General features: G+C 47.8%; 1 protein-coding gene across 5 annotated transcripts in view; it reads right to left on the bottom strand.

Moving 5' to 3' along the window:
• Positions 1–4,391: 4,391 nt before the first annotated feature.
• Positions 4,392–25,335, bottom strand: part of CYP4F22 (cytochrome P450 family 4 subfamily F member 22) — a 74,447-nt gene continuing 53,503 nt past the window's right edge. For 4 of the 5 annotated variants that reach the window (XM_012457755.3, XM_012457759.3, XM_012457756.3 and 1 more), the window contains 10 exons: positions 18,845–18,898; positions 18,597–18,724; positions 18,267–18,388; positions 15,228–15,495; positions 12,364–12,430; positions 12,122–12,251; positions 8,013–8,146; positions 7,056–7,120; positions 5,536–5,618; positions 4,392–4,888 (listed from right to left, as the gene is read on the bottom strand). In XM_012457755.3, the coding sequence (XP_012313178.2) occupies positions 4,711–4,888; positions 5,536–5,618; positions 7,056–7,120; positions 8,013–8,146; positions 12,122–12,251; positions 12,364–12,430; positions 15,228–15,495; positions 18,267–18,388; positions 18,597–18,724; positions 18,845–18,898 (1,229 nt within the window). In that variant the 3' untranslated portion in view covers positions 4,392–4,710. Of the gene's footprint in view, positions 5,268–5,535; positions 5,619–7,055; positions 7,121–8,012; positions 8,147–12,121; positions 12,252–12,363; positions 12,431–15,227; positions 15,496–18,266; positions 18,389–18,596; positions 18,725–18,844; positions 18,899–25,335 lie in introns of all 5 variants that reach the window. The other variant, XM_012457760.3, reaches the window with a different exon arrangement.

The raw sequence follows: 25,335 nt of genomic DNA on the forward strand, positions 1-25,335 counted from the left end.
AATACCCTGAAGGATCGTGGGTGAGTCACTTCATTCGGGAGCTCAGTTTCTACCTCTGTTAAATGGAATAATAAAAAGTAACCATTCAAGAAAGAGATGTTCCGAAAAATAAATAAATAAATAAAATGGAAAAAAATAAAAAGTGACCTCACAAGTCAGTGTGAGGATTAAATGGGACTATATGGGAAGAGCACATAGGAAGCACTCAATAAAAAATAAATTTATTAATTTAAAAAAAACCTTTTTAGACAGTCTCGCTCTTTCACCCAGGCTGGAGTGCAGTGACACGATCTCAGCTCACTGCAACCTCCACCTCCTGGGTTCAAGAGATCCTCCTGCCTCAGCTTCCCAAGTAGCTGGGACCACAGACTCATGCTACCACATCTGGCTAGTTTTTTGTATGTTAAGTAGAGATGGAGTTTCACCATGTTGGCCAGGCTGGTCGGGAACTCCTGGCCTCAAGTGATTCGCCCACCTCAGCCTCCCAAAGTGCTGGGATTATAGGCATGAGCCACCATGCCCGTCCTCATAATTGTTAGCTTAACTTTGGAGACCAACCCCAGGGTTCAGTCCTTAAACCCTTATTCCGTGTACACACACACACACACACACACACACACACACACACACACGAGATCTCACCCAATCTTAGGGTTTTGCTTTCTTTTCTTCTTTTCTTTCTTTTTCTTTTTCTTTTTTTTAGGTTCTCCAGGTCATGGTTTTTAATCAGCAGAACTGTTTGTCTTTCAAACTGGATAATTACTTGTTTTATTGAGCTAGGTATCCTGTGTCTTGTAGAATGTTTAGCAGAGTCCCAGCTCCCTGCCCTCTACTCTCCAATAGCAACCACCACTTGTGACAACCAAGAATGTTTCCAAACCTCAACAAATGTCCTCTGGTAGGAAAAATCACCTTCATTTGAAATCACTTCGCTAGTTTTTGGAAAAATACATAAAAGATATATACTAAGGCTTCCCAGATGTACATGCCCAACCCAAAACTCTCTCTTGAATTGGAGAACTATCTATCCAACTAACATGTCCATTTCCTCTGAACTGAAACTGACATCCTGACATTTCCCACAAAACCACTTACTCCACTCAGCATTTCCCATGTCAGCTGATGGCAGTTCCATTTTTCCAGATGTTCAAGCCCAAACCTAGAGTCCCCACCTTCTTTCATACCTCACATTTGATCCACCACCAAACCTGACAGCACTGCCTTCGTGAACAATCACGCCTCCTTGGAATGTAATTGCTCTTGATCACCCCTAAAGACTCCAGCTTGGTTGGAGCCACCATCATCTCTCACCTGGATGAATGCAGTCAGCCCCCAACCGATCTACCTAGTCTCATCTTTGCCTCACGGAGTCTCTGTTCAACAGAGCAGACAAAGTCCTATGGTAGGCCTGGTGCAGTGACTCACACTAATCCCAGCACTTTGGGAGGCTGAGGCAGGAGGATCACTTGAGACTAGGAGTTCAAGACCAGCCTGGGCAACATGGTAAGACCCTGTCTCTACAATGAATACAAAAATAAGCCGGGTGTAGTGGCGCATGCCTCTGGTCCCAGCTACTCAGCAGGCTGAGGCAGGAGGATCGCTTGAGCCCAAAGAGGTCAAGGCTGCAGTGAGCTATGGTTGCACCCCTGCACATCAGCCTAGGCCACAAAGCAAGACCCTGTCTCAAAAGAAAAAGTTCGTATAACAAATCTTTTCCCTCCTCTGCTAAGAACTCCCCATTTCTGTCACAATAAAAGTCCCAGAAAAAGGCCCTGTGTGAATGTATTTATTTCTTTACTTTATTTATTGTGTCTCCTCCCTAGCGGTCAACTCTAGGAACCTAGGGCTCAAACAGCGCCTGTCTCACAGCAGATTGCCCAAGAAATATTTGTTGAATTAATTTTTTTTGTGAGACGGAATCTCACTCTGTCACCCAGGCTGGAGTGCAGTGGTGCAATCTTGGCTCACTGCAACCTCCACCTCCCAAGTTCAAGCAATTCTCCTGCCTCAGCCTCCCAAGTAGCTGTGATTACAGGCACCTGCCACCACAGCCACACCTGACTAACTTTTGTATTTTTAGTAGAGACAGGGTTTCACCATGTTGGGCAGGCTGGTCTCAAACTCCTAACCCCAGGTGATCCACCCATCTTGGCTTCCCAAAGTGCTGGGATTACAGGCATGAGCCACCGTGCCCAGCCTGTGGAATTAATATTATTATTACCTCTAGTAACCTAGATGGAAATAGTCTACAGGCAAATACTACCCAAAAGGAAGATGATACCACTATTATACCACCACTATATATATAATGATGGTATATATATATAGTGTGCACATATACATATTATAATAGCGATATCATCTTCCCTTTGGGTAGTATTTTATGTACATAAAATTCCTGACATTGTCATTGCCCATATTATTTTTTTGAGACAGAGTCTTGCTCTGTTGCCCAGGCTGGAGTGTAGTGGTGAGATCATAGCTCACTGCAGCCTGAAACTTCTCACCTCAGGGGATCCTCCTGCTCAGCCTCCTAAGCAGCTGGGACTACAGATGTGCACCACCATGCCTGGCTAATTTTTTAATTTTGTAGAAATGGAATCTCACTATGTTGCCCTGACTGGTCTCTAACTCCTGGTATCAAACGATCCTCTAGTCTCAGCCTCCCAAAGTGCTGGGATTACAGGTGTAAGCCACCACACCTGGCCCCCACCTTTTATATTCCCATATCAGGAACTACTCCACCATCCAGTTCCCTCAGCCAAATACCTGAACATCACCCTTACTGCCTACCTCCTCTCAACCCCCACTGCTAGTCACCCCAATCCTGGCCCTTCCTGTTGTCTGGACCTCAGCTTCCCTCTTTCCTAGAGTCCCAACCCCCAGTGGTCCCCCACATGTCACCTCCCTGCCAGCCTTAGATCTGTCCATGTCCTGTTCTGATCCTGCTCACACACTCTCCATGGCTCCCTATTACCCTCAGCATAAAGCCTGTGCATTTGGTCCCTTTCTTCATTCTGCCCCACTTCCCAGATCCAACCACCTGGCCCCTGGTGAGTTTCTCAAACACATTCTGCTCTCCCTTAACTCAGGGCATTTTCAGATGTTCCTTCTGCCTGGAATACTCTTCCCTCCCCTTGTCACCCACTCAACTTCCACTTCAGCATCAGGGAAGTTCTCCCTGACCCACTCCCCATCCCCTGCTATATTCATCCAGCACCCAGGGCCTCTCCTTTGGAGTACCTGTCCCGGGTTGTAAATAAACATTTGCATGTGGAATTATCTGTTCAACATCTGTCCCCCACCCCGTGAGAACGCTGTGGGAAATAGAAAAGTTCCTTTTTAAAGTTTCCTTTCTTGTTAAAGAATAAGTGTGCTAATAACTTTGTTAAGCCCTATTCTATGTAGCTGTTAGACATGCCATGCTGACAGGCACGTAGTACATTCTATGTTCTTGTATTTTAACCAAAATATCTGTGCTGGACATGCTCACAGGCATGTCCCAGCTCTCCATTGCTTTTACCTGTTTAGAAAAGTTTTAAGTTATTAGCCAATTGGGTTTCAGTTTAGATTGTGGGATCTGGCTCCAGCCAACGGAGATCAGACACATCAGTAAGGATGACCCCAAATGCGTAAGAAATAAACTTGTGTGTTTTCCTTTGTTCATTGTACTCTCAAGGCACAATGGCTAGCGGGGGTACCCTTCCTGCAGTCCAGGAAGTAAAAGTTGTATTGCATCCTTTGTCTCAGTGCCAATTCTTTGTGGCACCGAGCATCTATTTCCAACAAGGCAGAAGTCGGGGCCTGCCTGTGGTTCTGAAGCAGTGCTGGCAAACAATTAATATGTGATCTGTTGATGAAACAAATGAACACACACACTGTCCCAAAAAATCTGAGTTTATGTTCGAGGACAAATGGCTTTTCAGCCTCCTATCCCGCAGCTTTGCTCAGTTGCAGAGTCCCTCATTCCCATGCTAGGGGCTTCACGGGTAAGGGTCTGTCTGAGCTCGAGGGTGAAGGGTGAGGGAGGTCTGCATTCTTTGCTTTTATTCTACAAAAACAGAACACTCAGCAAAAGGTCTTTGAGCAACGGAGGAAGGAAGGGGCTCGCAAGGGTCTGAGTTTACAAAACAACGAAAGCAAGCAGCCCTGAGCCGTTTGCCCATATGAGCTGAGAGTCTCAGGTAAGTGATGTCCAGGTTCAAAGCTCTGACCTCAGGCTCCAGCTTTCAAGTCCTCAATTTAGAAAACCGCCAGGGGTTCAGCCAGTAGAGTGGACCCTGAGTCAGAGTTGGGTCTTAGGTCCTCCGAAGGCTCAGTGGGCAAGGCCTGGAGACCTGGATCCGCAGGGGTGTGGCCCGAGGACTACGAGCCCAGGATCCTGGGGGCGGGGCCTGATCCTGAAGAGCGGGGCCTGAGCCCGAGGGGGCAGGGCCGAGCCTGTTCCCTCAAACAGGACAGGTGAGAGAAGTCAGGGGGCGGGACCTAGGTCCCAAGGGGCGGGATTAGACCCCCTAAGGGGCGGAGTCTTGCCTTGAGGGGCATGGTCAGCACCACCCGGCTGCTCAACAGCTGTGCCTGGTCATCCAGGAGCTGAACCTGGACTTCAAGGGGAGTGGCCTATGCCCTCGGGATCTTTGGGGCGTGGCCTGGTCCTTCGGGGGCGGGGTCTTGGCCTGTCTGGGCGGGGCCTGGACCCCGGGGATCCGCTCAGGCCCGCGGAGGCAGCGGCTCCACGTTGAGCCAGATGCCATTCTCGGTACGCAGGATGAGCTCCGGCTTCCGCCGCACCTTGCGCGTTCGGTCCACGCTCAGGCGGAAACGTAGCAGCGTTAGTGCCACGACCACGCGCATCTCCGCCATGGCGAAGCTCTGTCCGATGCAGTTCCTGGAGGAAGAGGGGACAGGGCTCAGGCCCAGCTTCTGTGTGAGCACAGGTCCCCTGGGCGTCGCATGCCTCCTCCCGAAAATGAAGAAAGCATCCTGGGCTGGGTGAGAGTTAAAGTGAGACCCCAGGCCGGGCGTGGTGGCTCATGCCTGTAATCCAAGCACTTTGGAGGCCAAGGCGGGCAGATCACCTGAGGTCGGGAGTTCAAGACCAGCCTGACCAACATGGCGAAACCCTGTTTAAAAAAAAAAAAAAGTGAGACCCCACGAATCGCTCAATGAATGGGACCTTGGGGTTGAGTGTTTGAATCCTGGTGCAGCCTCTTACTAGCTGTGTGTCCCGGATACATGGCGCCCCCTCTGAGTCTCAGTTCCTTCATCTGTAAAAACGGGGAGGAAGATATCATAGAGCCAATGGGAGTGTGGGAGCCCAGAACTCAGGGCCTGGCACACCGTCGGTGCTCAATACCCAGGATGCTATTGCAGAGTCTGATTTGGGGACATCCTGGGGCATTGGGCAGAGGGTGTTGGGTTTTCAGAAAGGACACCTGGGTGCCATCTGGTCTCTGCTCTTGAGAGGCACATTCCTGATCTTTCTCTGCCTCTGTTCCTCCACAGCTGGCTTGGAGGGGGAAATAGAGGGGTTACCTGGGTCCTGCAGAGAAGGGCACATAGGCCAATGGAGAGCGCTGCTGTGGGTTGTCCGGGTCAAAGCGGTAAGGGTTGTACACCTAGGCAGGAACAGCCTGGAGATAAGTCTGAGGGCTGCCCCAGCCTGGCCCCCTTCCCTGAGCCTCTGGGGGTCAGTACAGATGGATGGAGAGCACCTCAAGGCCACCTCTTCCATTCCACCTTGCACTCACCGCAATGCAGCCACACCTGCCTGCTTCTGTTGTTCACACATACCAGTGAGATTCCACCTCAGGGCCTTTGCACCTGCTGTTTCCTCTGCCTAGAACACGCTTCTCCGTGCTCCTTCATCCCCTATGGTCTCAGCTCAAACTTCTCCTCGGCAAGGCCTTTCATAACCACTTGAGCTAAAGTACCCCCTCCACCAGCTTTTATTTATTTATTTGTTTGTTTGTTTGTCTGTCTGTGTTTGTGTGTTAGAGACAGGGTCTCAGGCTGGAGTACAGTGGCATGATCACAGCTCATTGCAGGCTGGGCGCAGTAGCTCACGCTTGTAATCCCAGCACTTTGGGAGGCCGAGGCAGATGGATTACCTGAGGTCAGGAGTTTGAGACCAGCCTGGTCAACATGGTGAAACCCTGTCTCTACTAAAAGTATCAAAACATTAGCTGGGCATGTTGGTGGGCACCTGTAATCCCAGCTATTTGGGAGACTGAGGCAGGATAATCGCTTGAATCTGGGGAGGTAGAGGTTGCAGTGAGCCAAGATGGTGCCACTGCACTCCAGCATGGGCAACAGAGCAGGACTCCATCTCAAAAAAAGAAAAAAATAGCTCATTGCAGCCTTGAACTGTTGAGCTCAAGTGATCCTCCTGCCTCAGCCTCCCGAGTGGCTGACACTACGGGTGTGCATCACCATGGCTGGCTAACTTTTTGTAGAAATGGGGTCTCACTGTGTTGCCCAGGATGGGCTGGGCTGGAACTTCTGGCCTCAAATAAGCCTTCCATCTTGGTCTCCCAAAGCACTGGGATTACAGGCACAAGCCACCATGTTGGGCCAACTTTTTCCTTTTTGATAGAGATGGGGGTCTCGCTATGTTGCCCAGGCTGGTCTCAAACTCCTGGGCCCAAGTGATCCTTCTGCCTTGGCCTCCCAAAGTGCTGGAAATTACAAGTGTGACCCACTGCACTTGTAAACTGAAACTGGTCCGGTCTTTTTTTTCTTTCGTGCAGGTATCAATACCCCAAATCTTATTTATTTGTTTATTGTCTTCCCCCAAACTTCACTGTGAACTCTGTGAGGGCAAAGACAGTATCATCCTCTATTGTCAGAGCCCAGCACACCCTCTGGCACACAGTAGGTGCTCAATAAATATTTTTGCCCTCATGAATTAACAAGTGGGTGAAGAGATGGCTAAATGGCAGTGGGGAGGAGAATGCGCACTCAGACCCTGCAACCGGCCCTGCTCTCTGGCTCACTGGGACACAGGGGAGGGGAGGACCTGAGGGCAGGGAGGGTTGGGGCAGGCCCTCACTCACCTTGGAGTCAGGCCACACTGTGGGGTTGTGGTGGGTCCCATAGATGCTGACCAAGCAGATGATTCCTGTGGGGAAAGATGGGATCAGTGAGCCAAAGGGGAGCCAGGGTCTCTTCCAAAAACATCGCCTTCCTTGGGTCTCCCTGGAGCCATGGTGTGTCCAGGAGCCATCTGCCACCACCTTCTGTCCATCCTTCTCTAGAAAATTCTGCTGCTCCATCCACTCTTCCGGCCTTTCCCTAAAAGGATTCTATCATCTTCTTTCTTGCTGCCACGCTGGCCACATAGGGATCTTACTCACAGATCTGACATTTCTCCTCTTCAGCTCAAACACCTACCTTGGCTCCCTGCTGCCCCCAGGATTCAGTTCAAGTGCCATCACCTGGCACTCCAGGCCTTTCACGATCTGCATCCTGAGGCTCTACTCCATAAACATGCTCACTCTTTCACTTCCACACTCCAAGCCTCACCTCGTACATTCCCTCCTCCAGGCAGCCCTCCCTGCATTCCTCTCCATATTTGAGCTATTCCAGCCCTTATCTCTCCCTTTAGCCCAGTCCTTACTCTACATCCCTGGGGATGTCTGTGCCCTGCTGTATCTCCCCAAGAATGGGCAATACTGAAAACCTGAGCCAGGATCCCCAGCATCAACCAAGACAGGGCTTGGTCTCCAGGGAGTAACTGACAACTGAATGAAACTGATGCTCCCCAACTGCACCCTCACAGACCCATCCCTGCAACACTGCCTCCTTCCTTGCCACCTGGACTCACCTGGCTCTATTCCCTGCACACACCACTGGGTTTCCCCCAGCACCCCAGAAGCAACAGGCACACAGAGAGCTGCCCCATCTGCAGGGATAGTGCACCTGGGGCAGGCATGGCCAGGCCCCACATGGACAATAGAGCAGCTACATCACTGGAAGCAGTGCACCAGCAGCAGGGGAAACACATCGGGCACCTTTGGGTATGATGCGCCCATCTGGGAGCTTGATGTCCTCCGTGCAGCGGCGAGAGACAAGAGTGACAGGTGGGTACTGGCGCAGGCTCTCCTTAATGCACATAGTTGTGAAGGGCAGCTGAGTCAGATCGTCCCTGGGGAGAATGGAGGTATAATTAGAGGCCGAGCCACCATGACACCACCTCCCCCAAACACACACACACACACATACTCAGGGGCAGCTGGGCAGGAAACCAGTCCAGGATTTTAGACTTGCCCCAACTTCTGCCATTTGCAATTGTTTCATGCACAGGTGGGTATTACTAATACTTAGGATGCAAAGTATCTGAGCACTGATCACTCAGAACAGCACTAGCACTGGGCCTCTACTGGGCCCGACATTAACCCTTTAATTAATGAATTATTTGGAGGTCAAGGGTCACCTAGCTGAGGTGCCAGGACAGCCAGGGTGACTCAGGGAAACGGTAATATGCCAGTTTATATCCTCCATTTCTGTACTTCAACAACTGATGCAGGATGGGTACGGTGGCTCTCGCCTATGATCCCAGCACTTGGGGAGGCCAAGGTGGATGGATCGCTGGAGGTTAGGAGTTTGAGACCAGCCTGGCCAATATGGCAAAACCATATTTTACTAAAAAACACAAAAATTAGTTGGGCATGGTAGCGGGCACCTATAGCCTCAGCTACTCGGGAGGCCGAGGCAAGAGAATTGCTTGAACCCGGGAGATGGAGGTGGCAGTGAGATGAGATCACACCATTACACTCCAGCCTGGGCTACAGAGCAAGACTCTTATCTTCAAAAAAAAAAAAAAAAATGGGCTGGGCGTGGTGGCTTACGCCTGTAATCCCAGCACTTTGGGGGGCCAAGATGGGTGGATCATGAGGTCAAGAGATTGAGGCCATCCTGGCTAACACAGTGAAACCCTGTCTCTACTAAAAATACAAAAAATTAGTTAGATGTGGTGGCACGGCCTGTTGTCCCAGCTACTCAGGAGGCTGAGGCAGGAGAATTGCTTGAACCCAGGAGGCAGAGGTTGCAGTGAGCCGAGATCAAACCACTGCACTCTAGCCTGGGCAACACAGCAAGACTCTGTCTCAAAAAAATAAAAATAAAATAACTGGTTCAGGCCAGGCATGGTGGCTCACACATCCCAGAACTTTGGGAGGCTGAAGCAGGTGGATGACTTGAGCTCAGGAGGTCATGACCAGCCTGGGCAAGAAAGAGAGACCCCCATCTCTACCAAACGTTAAAAAAATTAGCTGGGCATGATGGCACACACCTGTGCTCCCAGCTACTCAGGAGCACAGGAGGTTGAGGCTATAGTGAGCTATGGTCATGCCACTGTACTCCTGCCTGGGCCACACAGTGAGATCCTATCCCCCCTCCAAAAATTTGCATTATCTCCTTATAATATTATTTACTTAATATATTTTCCTTTGGACTTTAGGGCCCAAAATTGGGCTAATAACTCTTGGTTCATAGTCTAGATTAGTTTATTTAAATCAACAGGTTTCCTTTCTTTTTTGACAATCTTGCTCTTTCACCCAGGCTGGAGTGCAGTGGTGTGATCTTGGCTCACTGCAACCTTGACCTCCCAGGTTCAAGCAATTCTCATGCCTCAGCCTCTCAAGCAGCTGGGATTACAGGTGCACGCCAATACACCAGCTAATTTTTGTGCCTGTAGTAGAGACGGGGTTTCACCATGTTTCCCAGGTTGGTCTCAAACTTCTGGCCTCAAATGATCGACCCACCTCAGCCTCTTAAAGTTCTGGGATTACAGGCGTGAGCCACCGCACCCGGCCCAGGTTCTCTTTCAAAGAAACTTTATGGCTGGGCACAGTGGCTGACGCCTATAATCCCAGCACTTTGGGAGGCCAAAGAACAAGGATCTCTTAAGCTCAGGGATTTGAGACCAGCCTGGGCAACATAGCCAGTCCCCATCTCTATGAAAAATTTTAAAAATTTGCCAGTTGTGGTGGCACACACCTACAGTCCCATCTACTCAAGAGGCTGAGGCAGGAGGATTGCTTGAGCCCAGGAGTTTGAGGCTGCAGTGAGCTGTGACTGTGCCACTGCACTCCAGCCTGTTTCTTCAAATAAAAGAAACTTCATGTTTCTATAAAGGGCTAACAGCATCCCTGGCATAAAGATATTCACCCATACAAACACCACTGTGAAAACAGAGTGTGGAAAACAGAGTGTGTTATTAAACTGTGGCTATACACAAACTCCTGCCAACTCTCCAAACCTGAGACATCTCCTCCATTTGTTTAAAAGGAAGATTAGCAAAGTGTTCAGGATACAGTAGCACCCCACTAAGCATGTCTTCCTGAGGTCATAATGCAAAAGGTTGAAACAGAACCAAAAGGAACCTCTTCACTGTGTGAGCTAATGCTGTTTAACGCTGTTTTTTTCTTTTTTTCCTTTTCTTTTATTTATTTATTTATTTATTTTGAGACAGGGTCTCACTCTGTCACCCAGGCTGGAGTGCGGTGGCATAATCTTGACTCACCACAGCCTCCGCCTCCTGGGTTCAAGTGATCCTCCCACCTCAGCCTCTCAAGTAGCTGGGACTACAGGCACGCGCCACCCGGCCTGGCTAATTTTTGTATTTTTTGTAGAGACAGGGTTTCGCCATGTTGCCCAGGCTGGTCCCAAACACTTGAGCTTAAGCAATGCGCCCACCTCAGCCTCCCAAAGTGCTGGGATTACAGGCGTGAGCCACCGCGCCCAGCCCAGTGCTGGGTTTTCTTTTCATCACCCAGAATCAGCTCTAAATAGCATGCATTTGATAGAGTGAATTATAGTTTCTGATTCTCCACTTCCTCCCTGAATTAGAAGTATATACCTGTACCCTTTGTCACGTGATTCTGCCGCGCCTTCTGCTCAGGTGAGTGGAGTCTATGTCCTGCCCCTTTCATACTGGGCTTGGTCACGTGACTTAATTTAGCCAATGCAACGCTCTAATGCAAGCAGAGCTTTTATTATTTATTTATTTATTTTTCTTTTTTGAGACAGAGTTTCACTCATGTTGCCCAGGCTGGAGTGCTGTGGCGCAATCTCAGCTCACTGCAAACTCCACCTCCTGGGTTCAAGTGATTCTTCTGCCTCTGCCTCCCAAGCAGCTGGGATTACAGGCATATGCCACCATGCCCAGCTAATTTCATATTTTGAGTAGAGACAGGGTTTCCTTTTGTTGGTCAGGCTGATCTCGAACTCCCGACCTCAGGTGATCTACCCACCTTGGCCTCTCAAAGTGCTGGGATTACAGGCGTGAGCCATCAAGCCCGGCTTTTTTATTTTTATTTTAATATTTATTTATTTATTTAGAGACAGAGTTTCACTCTTGTAGCCCAGGCTGGAGTGCAGTGGCGCAATCTCAGCTCACTGCAACCTCCACCTCCCAGGTTTAAGTCTCTTGCCTCAGCTTCCTGAGTAGAGGGGATTACAGGTGCCTGCCACCATTCCTAGCTAATTTTTGTGTTTTTAGTAGAGACGAGATTTCATCATGTTGGCCAGACTGGTCTCAAACTCCTGACCTCAGATGATCTGCCCACCTCAGCCTCCCAAAGTGCTGAGATTACAGGCGTGAGTCACCCCAGCCAGCCCAAGCAGAGATTTTAAATTTTGTGGCTTTTTGTGCTTCTGAAATCTGCCTTGAGAAGAACATGACCCAGGGTAGTAGCCTCTGGTCCAAAGAGACCATAGAGGAAGTATATGAAGCATATCTGAACCCAGCTCTTAGTCTGAAAGCAACTTCCACTCTACTCAGTCAAGTCCAGCAGCAACTAGAGTAATGAGCAGACAAGAGCAAGAAATGTGTGCATGCGAAAGCAAGAAATAAATGCTTGCTATAAACCACTAAGTTTGGGAGCTGTTTGTTATGCAGCATTATTGCAACAATTGCTGACTAAGACACTTTGAGAACTTCTGCATTATGAGGCAGGCATAAGCATTATCACCACCCCCATTTTATAGTTGAAGAAATTGCAATTCAAGAAGCAAAAGCTTCTCTGAGGTCACACAATCAATAAGTGGGAGAGCAGAGGTTTACACTTAAGGCTCAGGCCTCAACCTGCCCCCTTCATTCCCCTGACCCCACACTCACCAGTCCAGCTCCTCCAGCTCCCGGCCTTTCATGACTTCCTGAATCTCTTCCCGGCATTTCTCCTGGTATTCTGGATACTTTGCCAAATTGAACAGCACCCAGGAGAGCCCACTGGATGTTGTGTCATGACCTGCAGGCAGATAAGGGTATCTGAATGGAAGCTGCCTGAAAAAAGCAGAAATGGTATCTACAGACAATGATGCCCCTTCCTGCCTGCCTCCAGTCTCACCCCATGTCCTCACCCTCAAACATGAAGGTGTCTGCCTCGGCTCGGATATCCTCATCCGACAGTTCCTTTCCATCTTCATCCTGGAATGGGCAGTAGAGGATGCTCAGACCACTTCATCCCACTCTCTGCCTCCTAGGGGTTCCTCAAAACTCAGATATCTCCCCCACATCTTTTTTTTCAAGATGGAGTCTCACTCCATCACCCAGGCTGGAGTGCAATGGCTCAATTTCAGCCCACTGCAGCCTCCGCCTCTCAGGTTCAAGCAATTCTCATGCCTCAGCCTCCCAAATAGCTGGAATTACAGGTGCACACTGCCATGCCCAGCTAATTTTTGTATTTTTAGTAGAGATGGGGCTTCTCTGTGTTGGTCATGCTGGTCTCAAACCCCTGGCCTCAAGTGATCCACCTGCCTCATCCTCCCAAAATGCTGGGATTCAGGCATGAGCTACCATGCCTGGTAGGATCACTTGAGCCTAGGAGTTCAAGACTAGCCTGGGCAATATAATAAGACCCCATTTCTACAAAAAAATAATTAGCCAGTCTTGGTGATGCAAACCTGTAGTCCCAGCTACTGGTGAACCTGAGACAGGAAGATTGAGCCCAGGAGGTCAAGACTGCAGTGAGTCATGACTGTATCACTGCACTCCAGCCTGGGTGACAGAGCAAGACCCTGGGTGAGAGATGTTGCTGAGGCTATGAAGAAATAGGAATGCTTTTACACTGTTGGTGGGAATGTAAATTAGTTCAACCATTGTGGAAGACAGTATGGCAATTCCCCAAAAACCTAGAACCAGAAATACCATTTGACCCAGCAATCCCATTACTGAGTATACACCCAAAGAAATATAAGTCATTCTATTATAAAGATACATCCACACATATGTTCATTACAGCACTACTCACAATAACAAAGACATGGAATCAACTCAAATGCCCATCAATGAAAGACTGGATAAAGAAAATGTGGTATATATACACCATGGAATATTATGCAGTCATAAAAAGGAACAAGATTATGTCCTTTGCAGGGACCTGAATGGAGCTGGAAGCCATCATCCTTAGCAATCTAAGGCAGGAACAGGAAACCAAACACCACATGTTTCCACTTAGAAGTGGGAGCAGAACAATGAAAACAGATGGACACAGGGAGGGAAACAACACACACTTGGGGCCTGTCAGAGGGGCGGGGGAGGGAGAGCATCGGGATAAACAGCAAATGCATGCTGGGCTTCATACCTAGGTGATGGGTTGATGGGTGCAGCAAACCACCATGGCACATGTTTGCCTGTGTAACAAACCTGCACGTCCTACACGTGTATCCTGGACCTTAAAATTAAATTAAATTAAAAAAAAATTTTTTTTGAGATGGGAGTTTCGCTCTTGCTGCCAGGCTAGAGTGCAGTGGTGCGATCTTGGCTCACTACAACCTCCGCCTCCTGGGTTCATGCGATTCTCCTGCCTCAGCCTCTAGAGTAGCTAGGATTACAGGTGCATGCCACCACGCCTGGCTAATTTTTGTTTTTTCTATTTTTAGTAGAGATGGTGTTTCAGCATGTTGGCTAGGCTGGTCTCAAACTCCTGAACTCAGGTGATCCAGCTGCCTCAGCCTCTCAAAGTGCTGGGATTATGGGCGTGAGCCATAGCACCCAGCCTATCCTGGAACTTTAATTTAATTTAATTTAAATTTTTTAAAAACAAGAAAAAAGAAAAGAAAGATGGAAAGAGGGATGGAAAGTCAACGGCGAGGAGAAGGGAGTTCATATTTCTGAAGCAGCCTCTAACACCAAGCATCCCACTGGATGCCTGACAACAACCTTGTGATCAGGTTTTGTGATCACCATGGTATAAGTGGGGAACCTGAGGCTAAGCTCAAACATCCTCTAAGCGACAGAGCCAGAACTAGAATCCAGGACTATTTGAATCCAGAACCCAAAAGGTCCACAGACACATCAATGAGTGACCATACACCTCTGCAAGCGTCCCATCTCTTCAAGGTCATGTGTTTCATCTTTGCGAGTGTTATGAGCTGAAAAGTGCCCTGCCCCCACCCCTAGAATTCATAAGTCCTAACTTCTGATACCTCAGGCTATGACCATGTTTGGAGAGAGTCTTTGCAAAAGTAATCAAGGCAAAATGAACTCATTAGGGTGGGGCCCTAATCCAACGTGACTGGTGTCCTTATACAAATTGATGAAGGCAGAGACAGGCACAGAGGGAAGATGATCCACAGACACAGGGAGAAGACAGCTTTCTGCAAGCCAGGGAGCAAGGCCTGGAACAGATTCATCCTTCATGGCCCTTAGAAGAAACCAGCCCTGCCGATACCTTGATCTTGGACTTCTAGCTTCCAGAACTGTGAGAGAATAAATTGCTGACGTTTAAGCCATTTAGTTTGTGGTACTTTGTAATAGCAGCCCAAGAAAACTCACCCAGTGAGTCTTACTTGTTCTGACCCCATCTCAGACCCATGTGAATTTTGTTTTGTTTTGCGTGTATGTGTTGTTTTGTTTTGTTTTGAAGCAGAGCCTCACTCTGTTGCCCAAGCTGGAATGCAGTGGAACCATCATAGCTCACTGCAGCCTCCAACTCCTGGGCTCAAGCCACATTCCTGCTTCAGCCTCCCAAGTAGCTGGGACCACAGGCATGCAGCACCACACCCAACTTATTTACTTTTTGTAGAGACAGGGTCTCCCTGTGTTGCCCAGGCTGATCTCCAACTCCAGGCCTCAAGTGATCCTCCCGCCTTGGCCTCTCAAAGTGCTAGGATTACACACGTCGGCCACCACGCCTAATAGAGTTTTCACATTTATCATTTTACATGCAATTCCCGGGGAGGCCATCCCAGGCAGGACTCCCCCCTCCAGAGCCCAGCCTCACCCTGGCCAGGAGCAGCACATCAATGAAATCCAAGGTCTTCCCCTGCTTGGCCTTAAGCCAGGCCTCGGCCCCCTGCTGATGCAGTGCCCGCCGCCTTTCCTGGATGACTTCAGTGGTGAAGTGGTGAACCATGTCACAGGCCTGCCGGAACCTCCGCCCATCCACTGTTCGGTAGTAAATGAAGTCAAGGTAGTGGTGCAAGCGATACTGGCGTCGAACAGCCAGAGAGCTCAACTCAATGATAGCAGAGATATAGTCACTCATCTTCCTGCCAGGGAGAAGAGGAGCCATGAGTGCAGCTCATTCCTTTAGCACAGCACCGCCAGACCCATGGCTTGGCTAAAATAAGCCTACTCCCCAGTGAGTAGACAACAAAGAGAAGCCCTATATTAACTCTTTTTTATTTTATTTATTTACTTTTTTAAGATAAGGTATTGCTGAGGCCGGGCACTGTGGCTCACGCCTGTAATCCCAGCACTTTGGGAGGCCAAGGTGGGTGGATCACGAGGTCAGGAGATCAAGACCATCCTGGTCAACATGGTGAAACCCCGTCTCTACTAAAAATACAAAAAATTAGCTGGGCATGGTGGCGCGTGCCTGTAATCCCAGCTACTCAGGAGGCTGAGGCAGGAGAATTGCCTGAACCCAGGAGGCGGAGGTTGCGGTGAGCCGAGATCGTGCCATTGCACTCCAGCCTGGGTAACAAGAGCGAAACTCCGTCTCAAAAAAATAAAAATAAAAAATAAAAAATAAGGTATTGCTCTGTCACCTAGGCTGGAGTACAGTGGCACAATCATAGCTCACTGCAGCCTCGAACTCACGAGCTCAGGTGATCCTCCAGCCTCAGCCTTCCAAAGTGCTTCGTTGTAGGCCTGAGCCACCACACCTGGTCCCAGGTATATTTTTAAACAGGCCCAAAGAGGGATAAGGACTTTCAACATAGGCATAGTAACTGTAGCATCCCTAAAACTAAATGGCTACACTCCTCAGCGTGGGAGAAAATATTTGAAAATTATATATCTGATAAGGGATTGATACCTAAAATAAATAAAGAATTCTTAAAACTTATTTTAAAATGGCCAATGGATCTGAATAGGCATTTCTCAAAAGAAGACAGAAATGACCAACGAGCATGTGAAAAGATACTTAACAGAATTGGCCACCAGAGACATGCAAATCAAAACCACAATGAGATACTACTTCCCCCGACTAAGAAGACTAGAATCAAAACGTATAATAACAAGTGTTGGACTTCACTCTAGCCTGGGCAGCAGAGCAAGACGCTATCTCTAAAAAGCAAGTGTTAGTGAGACTATGGAGAAATTGGAACTCTCACACATCACTGGTTGGGAGAGCAAAATGGTACAAACACTTTGTACTATGTTGAAACCCACTGAAATAAAGCTTAGCAGTTCCTCAAAAGGTTTAAAATAGAATTACCATATGACCCAGCAATTCTGCTCCTAGGTATATAGTCAAGAGAATTAAAAATACATTTTCACACAAAACCTTGTGCATTAATGTTAATAGCAGATTATTCATAATAGTCAAAAAGAGGAAACAGTGTCCATCGATGAATGACTGGATAAACAAAATGTGGTATTATATGGTAAATGGAATATTATTCACCAATGAAAAGAAATAACCGATACATGCTACAATATGGATGAGCCTTTAAAACATTAAGCTGGGTGAAACAAGCCAGACACAAAAGTCTGTATGATTCCATCTGTGTGAAATATCCGTAACAGGCAAATCTATAGAGACAGAAAGTAGATTAGCAATTACCTGGACCTGAAGGAGAAAGGGAAGGGGAAGGATTGCTAAAGTGTATAATGTTTCTTGGGATGGGGGAGGGTTGATGAAAATATTCTAAAATCTATTGTAGTAATTGTTGCACAACTCTGAATATACTAAAAGCAATTCAAGTGTATTCTTTAAATGAGTAAATTGTGTAGTATGAGAATTGTATCTCAATAAAGCTATTATTTTAAAAAAACTAAAGGGTGAAGCCGGCTTGCAGGGAGCTGTACTCAGTCCTGAAGCGCATTTGTTTTCATGCAGTCATTGCAGTCTGTCGTTTTCTTGTTTATTTACTTGTTCATGGTTACTGCCTGTCTTCCCACTAAAACGGGAGTTCTAGAAAAGCAACATCTTGTCTTTCTTGTTAACTATGGTGTTCCCAGCACCTAGTTCAGGGCTGGCACATAGTAGGCACTCAGTGAATATTTCTTGGATGAATTAATTATTTAATTTCTAAGGCCATCTTGAATTATTTAATTACTAAGACTATCTTTGCCTTATCCAACTGGAGCGTGCCTTTATAATGTCTAAAGTAACAAAGTCATTAGTTTGTTATTGAGGACCAACTATGTGTTGCAAGCTTTGCATTAATTATCTCCCTTATTCCTTATGTCCCCACTTAGACTATAAACTTCACAGAATTGTGACTGTTTGTTATTCACCACCCTGTTCTCAACAGCAATAGCATGGTGCCAAAGCACATAGTAGGTACACAATGAATATTTGATGGATGAATGAATAAACCAGGGCATTGGTTATTTGATTCATTTACTCAGCAAATATTCTCTGAGTATCGACTATGTGCCAGGGCAGTGCTACATCATTTTATCCTTAAAGTATCTCTCAGAGAGTAAGAGATGGTCACCTTTGTTTTACAAACAAGGAAACTGAGCCTCAAAAAGTGGGAAGGACACTGTCCAAAGACCACACGCTCTTCATAGTGGAATGAAAAAATAGTAACATTTACTAAGCACCTACTATGTACCAAGCCATTGACCCACATTATCTCATTTAACTCTCACACAATGACTATGGGGAAGGAAGGATTATGTCCATTATTTTGATTTAAAAAAAATAGTGAAGCTCAGAGAGATGGTCACTTTCCTGGAACCACATGGCCCATCAGTAGCAGGGCTCCCATAGGCCAGAGTGGTCTAACACCTGGGAGTTCCCTTTCTTCTGCCACTGTCTTGCCCCTAGAGCAGTTGGCTCCATCTTCCCAAGAGTCACACTCACTCTTGGCAGTTGCTGTTGTAGCTGAAGACACATTTCTGAAGACTGTCCAGGGTCATGAGGCTGACATGCTCAAACATATCAAGGGAGACCACTGAGCCCTCTGCCAGACGCCGCCATTTAGCCTGGAAGAGAGATACATGGTGAATACGCGTGGAAACCACAGATGGGGAGTCAGCCTGACAAGGACCCGCTGCATTTTCACCACCAGCTCACTTTACAGATAAAGTAAGTGAGGCCTCCTGATGTCACATGCCTTGCCCAAGCATGAGTTGGAGCCTGGACCAGCCTCACTCCCAAGACACCCTCTTCCCACAAAGCCTTAGGACTCACATGCATAGTGTCAGCGCACTGGTTGAAGATCTTCATGTAAGGCTTCAAGATGTCAAAGTGGAAGGCCGGTGTCAGCAGGCGGCGGTGACGGCTCCACTTGTCACCTCTGCTGAGCAGCAGCCCATCCCCTGGGCCCAGAAGACTGAGGTTAGGGGCCTCTCCTGTTACTCTGAAACCCTCCAAGGAACCCCATGCTCTTCCCTCTCTTCTCTGAAGCCCCAGCCTCAGCCTACCCACTTGGCACTCACCTAGCCAAGGTTTTAGGAAGCCATAGAAGAGGTCATCCTTGGGGGCGATGGCAGCTGTGGAGGGCAAAGGGGCAATGATGACTTAAAACAGAGTTTTTGTTTGTTTGTTTTGTTGTTGTTTTTGAGATGGAGTCTTACTCTGTCACCCAGGATGGAGTGCAGTGGTGCAATCTCCACTCACTGCAATCTCCACCTCCCAGGTTCAAGCGATTCTCCTGCCTCAGTAATCCTGAGTAGCTGGGATTACAGGCGTCCACCATCATACCCGGCTAATATTTTTCAGTAGAAATGGGGATTCACCATGTTGGCCAGGCTGGTCTCGAACTCCTAACCTCAAGTGATCCACCTTCCTTGGCCTCCCAAAGCGCTAGGATTACAAGCATGAGCCACCATGCCAGGTCTCAAAACCAAGTTCTAACCTTGACCTTGCTTATGACTTCCTTAGGCCTCCTCACTGGGCTCTGACTTCCCACAGCATTCCTCCAGTCCATCCTCCACACCTATCCAAGAAAGAGCCTCATAAAACACTGATCTGAACATGAGCCTCCCCTGCTCAAATGCCTCCCAGGGCTCCCCATTGCCCTTGTAAAAAGTTCAGGCTTAGCCTAGCATTGAAACCCTATTCCATCTGGCCCTTCCATGCCTCTCCCAACTCATCCTTCAACATACACCAGATTACCCTATTCTCATACATGCTGTGGGTCACCTCTGAACCTTTGGCCAGGCTGAGCTGTCTATCCAGAATGGCCTTCTTTACCTGAGTCTTCCCCCAACCACCCCCTTTTTTTCTGCAGCTCAGGCATCTGAATCACACCTCCTGTGCTCCCAGCCTCCCACCTCACCCTCTCCAGTGTGTCCCTCATGCTGGCCCCAGGAGAATCTCGTATGACTATCAGATCTGACCATGCCCCTTCCTGCTCACCACCCATCACCCTCACATACCAGCCCATTTTCAAAGCCCTGAATGATTTGCCTTTGTTCAGCTCTCTCTCAAGACACCTCTGTCTTCCACCCACCATTCAACATAACAGAACTAACACAACAGAACTTTTTTTTTTTGAGATGAGGTCTTGCTCTGTCACCCAGGCTGGGGTGTGTGGCACAATCAGAGCTCACTGCTGCCTCCAATTCCTGGACTCAAGCGATCCTCCCACCTCAGCCTCCCAAGTAGCTGGGACTACAGGCATACGCCACCATGCCTGGCTAAGTTTTTAATGTTTTGTATAGACAGAGTCTCGCCATGTGGCCTAGGCTGGTCTTAAACTCCTGAGCTCAAGCGATCCTCCAAGTTCAGCCTCCCAAAGTGCTGAGATTACAGGCTTGAGCCACCATGCCCAGCCACACCACAGAACTTTTCTCAACTCCTCAAAAAAGACATGTGCTCTCTCTGCTCTGAGACTTTCTACTGGCTTCTGTCTTGGCCCCAAACACTCTTCCCTCATCCTGTGGTCTCAACTTGAATGCTTCTCCCCACCCCTGACCCAGCAGTCACTCTGGATTGTATCCAGCCAGTTACAAGCCCCTTAACAGGAGGGTTCATGATGGTCACTGATATATTGATACGAAATAAATTTTTATTAAAGGAATAAATAAGCCGATTAAAAGATGGATGAATGAAAGAATAAATGTGTGGATGGATGAGTAGATGGACAGATGAGTACATGGATGGATGAATAGCAGATGGATAGATGGTGGGTGGGTGGGTGGATGAATGGATGGATGGATGGTGGATGGGTGGATGGTGGATAGATGAGTGGATGGATGAATAACGAGTGGATAGATGGTGGGTGGGTAGATGGATGGATGATGGATGGATGGATGAATGAGTTGATGGGTGGATGGTGGATGGATGAGCGGGTGGATGAATGAATGAGTGGATAAATGGCTGAGTGAAGGATGGATGGGTGGATAGATGAATGGATGGATGAATGGATGGATGGATAGATGAGTTGATGGGTGGATGGTGGATGGATGAGCAGGTGGATGAATGAATGAGTAGACAAATGGATGAGTTGATGGGTGGATGGTGGATGGATGAGCAGGTGGATGAATGAATGAGTGGATAAATGGATGTGTGGATGGATGGATGGATGGATACTTCTATGTACTGAACAGATATGGGGCTGAATGGGCAGAGGCCCAGGAAGAAAGTACCTGAAATTCAAGTAATATCACTTTTACCTGAATGTGACTCAGCTGCCTACACACATACACTCCCTGGGAATTGGCCAATTGCATGCATAGTCGTCTGTCCACTCATCCACCTATTCAACACACCTCTTCTGCTGCCTTTCTGTGCCCAACACCCACTGATGGCTCAGATCTATGCCCTCCCTGGAAGAGCTCCTGAGTGGGGCAGGAAAGGAAAGCAGAGGCACGCCATGCAATTACCAAGAAGGTAGAAGTGTGCTAGGTGCTAAGGAAGGCCCAGAAAAAGGGCTGTTGGAAGTCAGGGCAGGCTTCCTGGAGGAGGCATCATTGAAGAGGAAAGTGAGAGTCTAGTCCCTCCTCTCTTCTCTGGGCTGTGGACTCCAAGATAGGCTCCACAGGAGTCTTTCTGACACCCAGATCTGGTCAACAGCTGCCTTGTTCAAATACCTCCCATGGCTCCCTATCACTCCCAGGATAAAGTACAAGTTCATTCACTTTGCAGTCCAGTTCCTGCTTAACTGACAGTCTCATTTCCTATTCCTCCCAACACATCACCTTCACTCCAGCCACCCAAGGTCACCTGAATTCCCCTGGAATTTTCACACATCTACATCAATGCACTGGTAGGACCTTCCATCTGGGACTCCTTGTCTGGCAAACTCCTAGGCATCCTTCAAGGCCCCACTTCACTGACACGTCCTCCAGGAAGCCTTCTCCAAACTCCCTTCTCAGCTGAACCATTGCTCTCTCATCCTCAGGTTCCTTCTCCACTCCAACCCTGACCTCTCAATGCCAGGAAAGTCTGTGTCCACGTTCCTCATCAGTTTCCCCCTCCAGCAAAAAGGAGATGGTAGGCCAGTTGCCATGATTCACACCTGCAGTCCCAGCACTTTGGGAGGCTGAAGCAGGAGGATCACTTGAGCCCAGAAGTTCAAGACCAGCCTGGGCAACACAGCAAGACTGTCTCTAGAAAAATGTTTTTTAAAAAGAAAAAAAGAGGGGGACATGGTCATGCCTACCATGGATGAGACAGTGTATGAAATGCCCCCACATGGTTCCAGCAAGGAAAAGGTCATACTCAGAAAGATTCATATCACTGTGTTTGAGACCTGGGGTTCTGGGCCAGCCAGGTCTGGGTTCAAATCCCAGCACTGCCACTAACTAGATATGTAAGCCTGGACATATTACCACTGCCAAAGGTGAAAATAGAACAATCTTTCCTCATGGCATCCCTATAAGACCCAACAAACTCCTGTGTTTCTGGCTTATAGTAAATGCTCATTAAATACATGTGTATGTAAATGAATAATTGACCAACTGTTGGCTATTTTTATTACTATGATTAAAATGATTATTTATTAGCATCAAGAACTTGTGAGATAAATAGTTGAGTTTCCTGTTAGTAGAAAATTAATGCACACCTGCTGTGGAAAACAGCAAGGTGGTTTCTGAAAAAGTTAAGTACAGAATTACCATATGACTTGTCAATTCTATTCCTAGGTATCCACCAAGAGAGAAACAAAAACATATGTCTACCCCAAAACTTGAACACATATGTCCATAGTAGCATGATTCACAACAGCCAAAAGATAGGTACAACCCAAGTGTCCATCGACAGATGAATGGATAAACAAAAAAAAATCCATACAATGAAATGAATTCATCCCTAATGACCAATCTGGACTACATAGCAAGAACTCATCTCTACAAAAATAAAAATAAAAGTTAGCTGGGCATGGTGGTGCATGCCTGCAGTTCCAGCTACTCAAGAGACTGAGGCAGGAGGAGGATCATTTGAGCCCAGGACTTCAAGGCTGCAATGAGTTATGACTATACCACTGCACTCCAGCCTCTAGGTGACAGGGTGAAACCCTGTATCAAAAGAAAGAAAGAAAGAAACTGATTCATGCCACAACGTGAATGAACTTCAAAAACACAACAACATTATACTGAGTAAAAAAAAAAAGACACAAAAGGTCACACTTTATCTGATTCCCTTTCTATGATGTACTCAGAATAAAAATCCATAGAGACAGAGAGCAGATTCAAGGTTACCAGGGGACGGGAGGAGGAGGGAAATGGGAAATGATTACTTAATGGGTACAGAGTTTTTTTATGGGATGATTAAAAATTTTGAAACTGGAGAATGCTGGTGGTTACCCAATATGGTGAATACACTAAATACCACTGGTTGTTCACTTGTAAATGGTTAATTGTATGTTACATGAATTTCACCTCCATTAAAAAAAGATTACGTGAAAGCAAGCTATAATTATATGCCCATATATCATGATGTTCTCTATAAAGCATGTTTACCTACCTTCTCTCATTAAAATTTCCCAGTCCAAAGGCCTATAAGATGATGTGGAAACTGAGGGCCCACCTCTGGGCTCAAGGGCTGTGCACCTCCAAGCTCGGAGCAGCAAGCTACTCCCAGGTGTGGCCCCACGAGGTCCTGGTCAGGAGTGGAGTCTGTGACTGGAGCTTGATCTGTGTCATTCCAGGCAGGGGCACCCTGGGGCCAAGAGGCCTCACTCCAGGCTGACTCACAGCCCCACCCTCTCCATCCTGGAGCTCCCTATCTGGCTTCTCTGGTGGGAGACACAGAACATCCCCTGCCTCGCCCCGAAGGAGGGGAGGGCAAGAGGCTTAAGCATCTACTACTTGCCAGCCCCTGCTGGGGCGCTACTCCTCCTTCTGTTTGGAGTCTCAGAACCAGGCAGGATGGTGCTCAGGAAACTGATGCTCTGAGGGGTAGGAGGAGGGATGAGGAAGGAGAAAGAAGAAAGAGGCCAGGCCTCCTAGCTCACGCCTGTAATCCCAGCACTTTTAGAGGCTGAGGCGGGAAGATCGCTTGAGGTCAGGAGTTCAAGACCAGCCCGGACAATATGGTGTAACTCTGTCTCTACTAAAAAAAAATAATAATAATACAAAAATTAGCCAGGTGTGGTGGCGCACACCCATAGTCCCAGCCACTCGGCAGGCTATGGCAGGAGAATCACTTGAACCCAAGAGGCAGAGGTTGCAGTGAGCTGAGATCACGCCACTGCACTACAACCTGGGTGACAGAGCGAGACTCTATCTCAAAAAAAGAAAAGAAAAAGAGGAAGGAGGACGGGGGAAGAGGAGGAGTAAAGAGAGAAATAGAAGGAGGAGGAGGAGGAGAGGGAGGAAAAGGAAGGGAAGGAGGAAAAGAGAAAGAAAAACGTATATTTAAAAGGCAGAAGAAGAGAAACCCTTATTAGTACCTATCCACATTATTTTTTAACTTTTTAAAATTTTTTTAGACACAGAATCTCACTCTGTTGCCCACACTGGATGCAATGGCACAATCATAGCTCACTGCAGGCTCTACCTCTTGGGCTCAAGCAATCCCCCCACCTCAGCCTCCTTAGTAGCTGGGACTACAGGCACGCACCACCACACCTGGCTAATTTTTTAAATTTTTTTGTAGAGACAGGGTCTTGCTCTGTCGCTCAGGCTGGTCTTGAACTCCTGGACTCAGGTGATCCTCCTGCCGTGGCCTCCCAAAGCGCTGAGATTTCAGGAATGAGATGCTGCACATGGCCTCTTATCCACATTATATTATTCAGCCTTCACAATGGCACTCATTTGACAGATCAAAAACTGAGACACAGAGAGGCTAGATAAATGACTGGGATCTCACAATAAGCATGTACCAAAGCCAGACTCTGAAGCCAACCCATCTCAGTCCTGGCCCGGGGCTCTTCCCACAAGTTGGGACTCATCCCTCAGAAAAACCGCTTCTCCCTTCCAAGGTCTAGGTTTTCCCCTTATTCCATGGGGAACTTCATCCCTTCACAAATGTATTAATGGGGGGACAAAGAGGCATTGAGAGGAAATAGCTGGAGAAGTGTAGGATGGCAGCTTCTTCTTTCACAGCTCCTGGGTGGCAGCCCTGGAGATGGTGCCCAGATGTGTGTTTGTAGAGATGAAGCTGGGTCCAGAGATCATAAAATTCCTGGAACCCACCCCTCCCACTTTTTTGTTTTAGAGACAAAGTCGCTCTGTCACCCAGGCTGCAGTGCAGTGGTGCAATCATAGCTCACTGCAGCCTCCAACTGCTGGGCTCAAGCAATCTTCTCACCTCAGCCTCCTCAGTAGCCGGAACTACAGGCATGTACCACCACACCCGGCTAATATTTTTTAAATGTTTTTGTACAGATGGGGTCTTGCTAGATTACCTAGGCTGGTCTTAAACTCCTGGGCTCAAGTGATCCTCCCATCTCAGCCACCCAAGTAGCTGGGACTACAGGTGCACATCACGGCCACTGGGTAATTTTTTTTTTTTGAGAGATAGGGTCTTACTATGTTGCCCA

Source organism: Aotus nancymaae, unplaced genomic scaffold (assembly GCF_030222135.1).
Source record: "Aotus nancymaae isolate 86718 unplaced genomic scaffold, 86718_ANA_hifiasm-v0.15.2.pri h1tg000028l, whole genome shotgun sequence".
Classification (NCBI taxonomy): Eukaryota; Metazoa; Chordata; class Mammalia; order Primates; family Aotidae; genus Aotus; species Aotus nancymaae.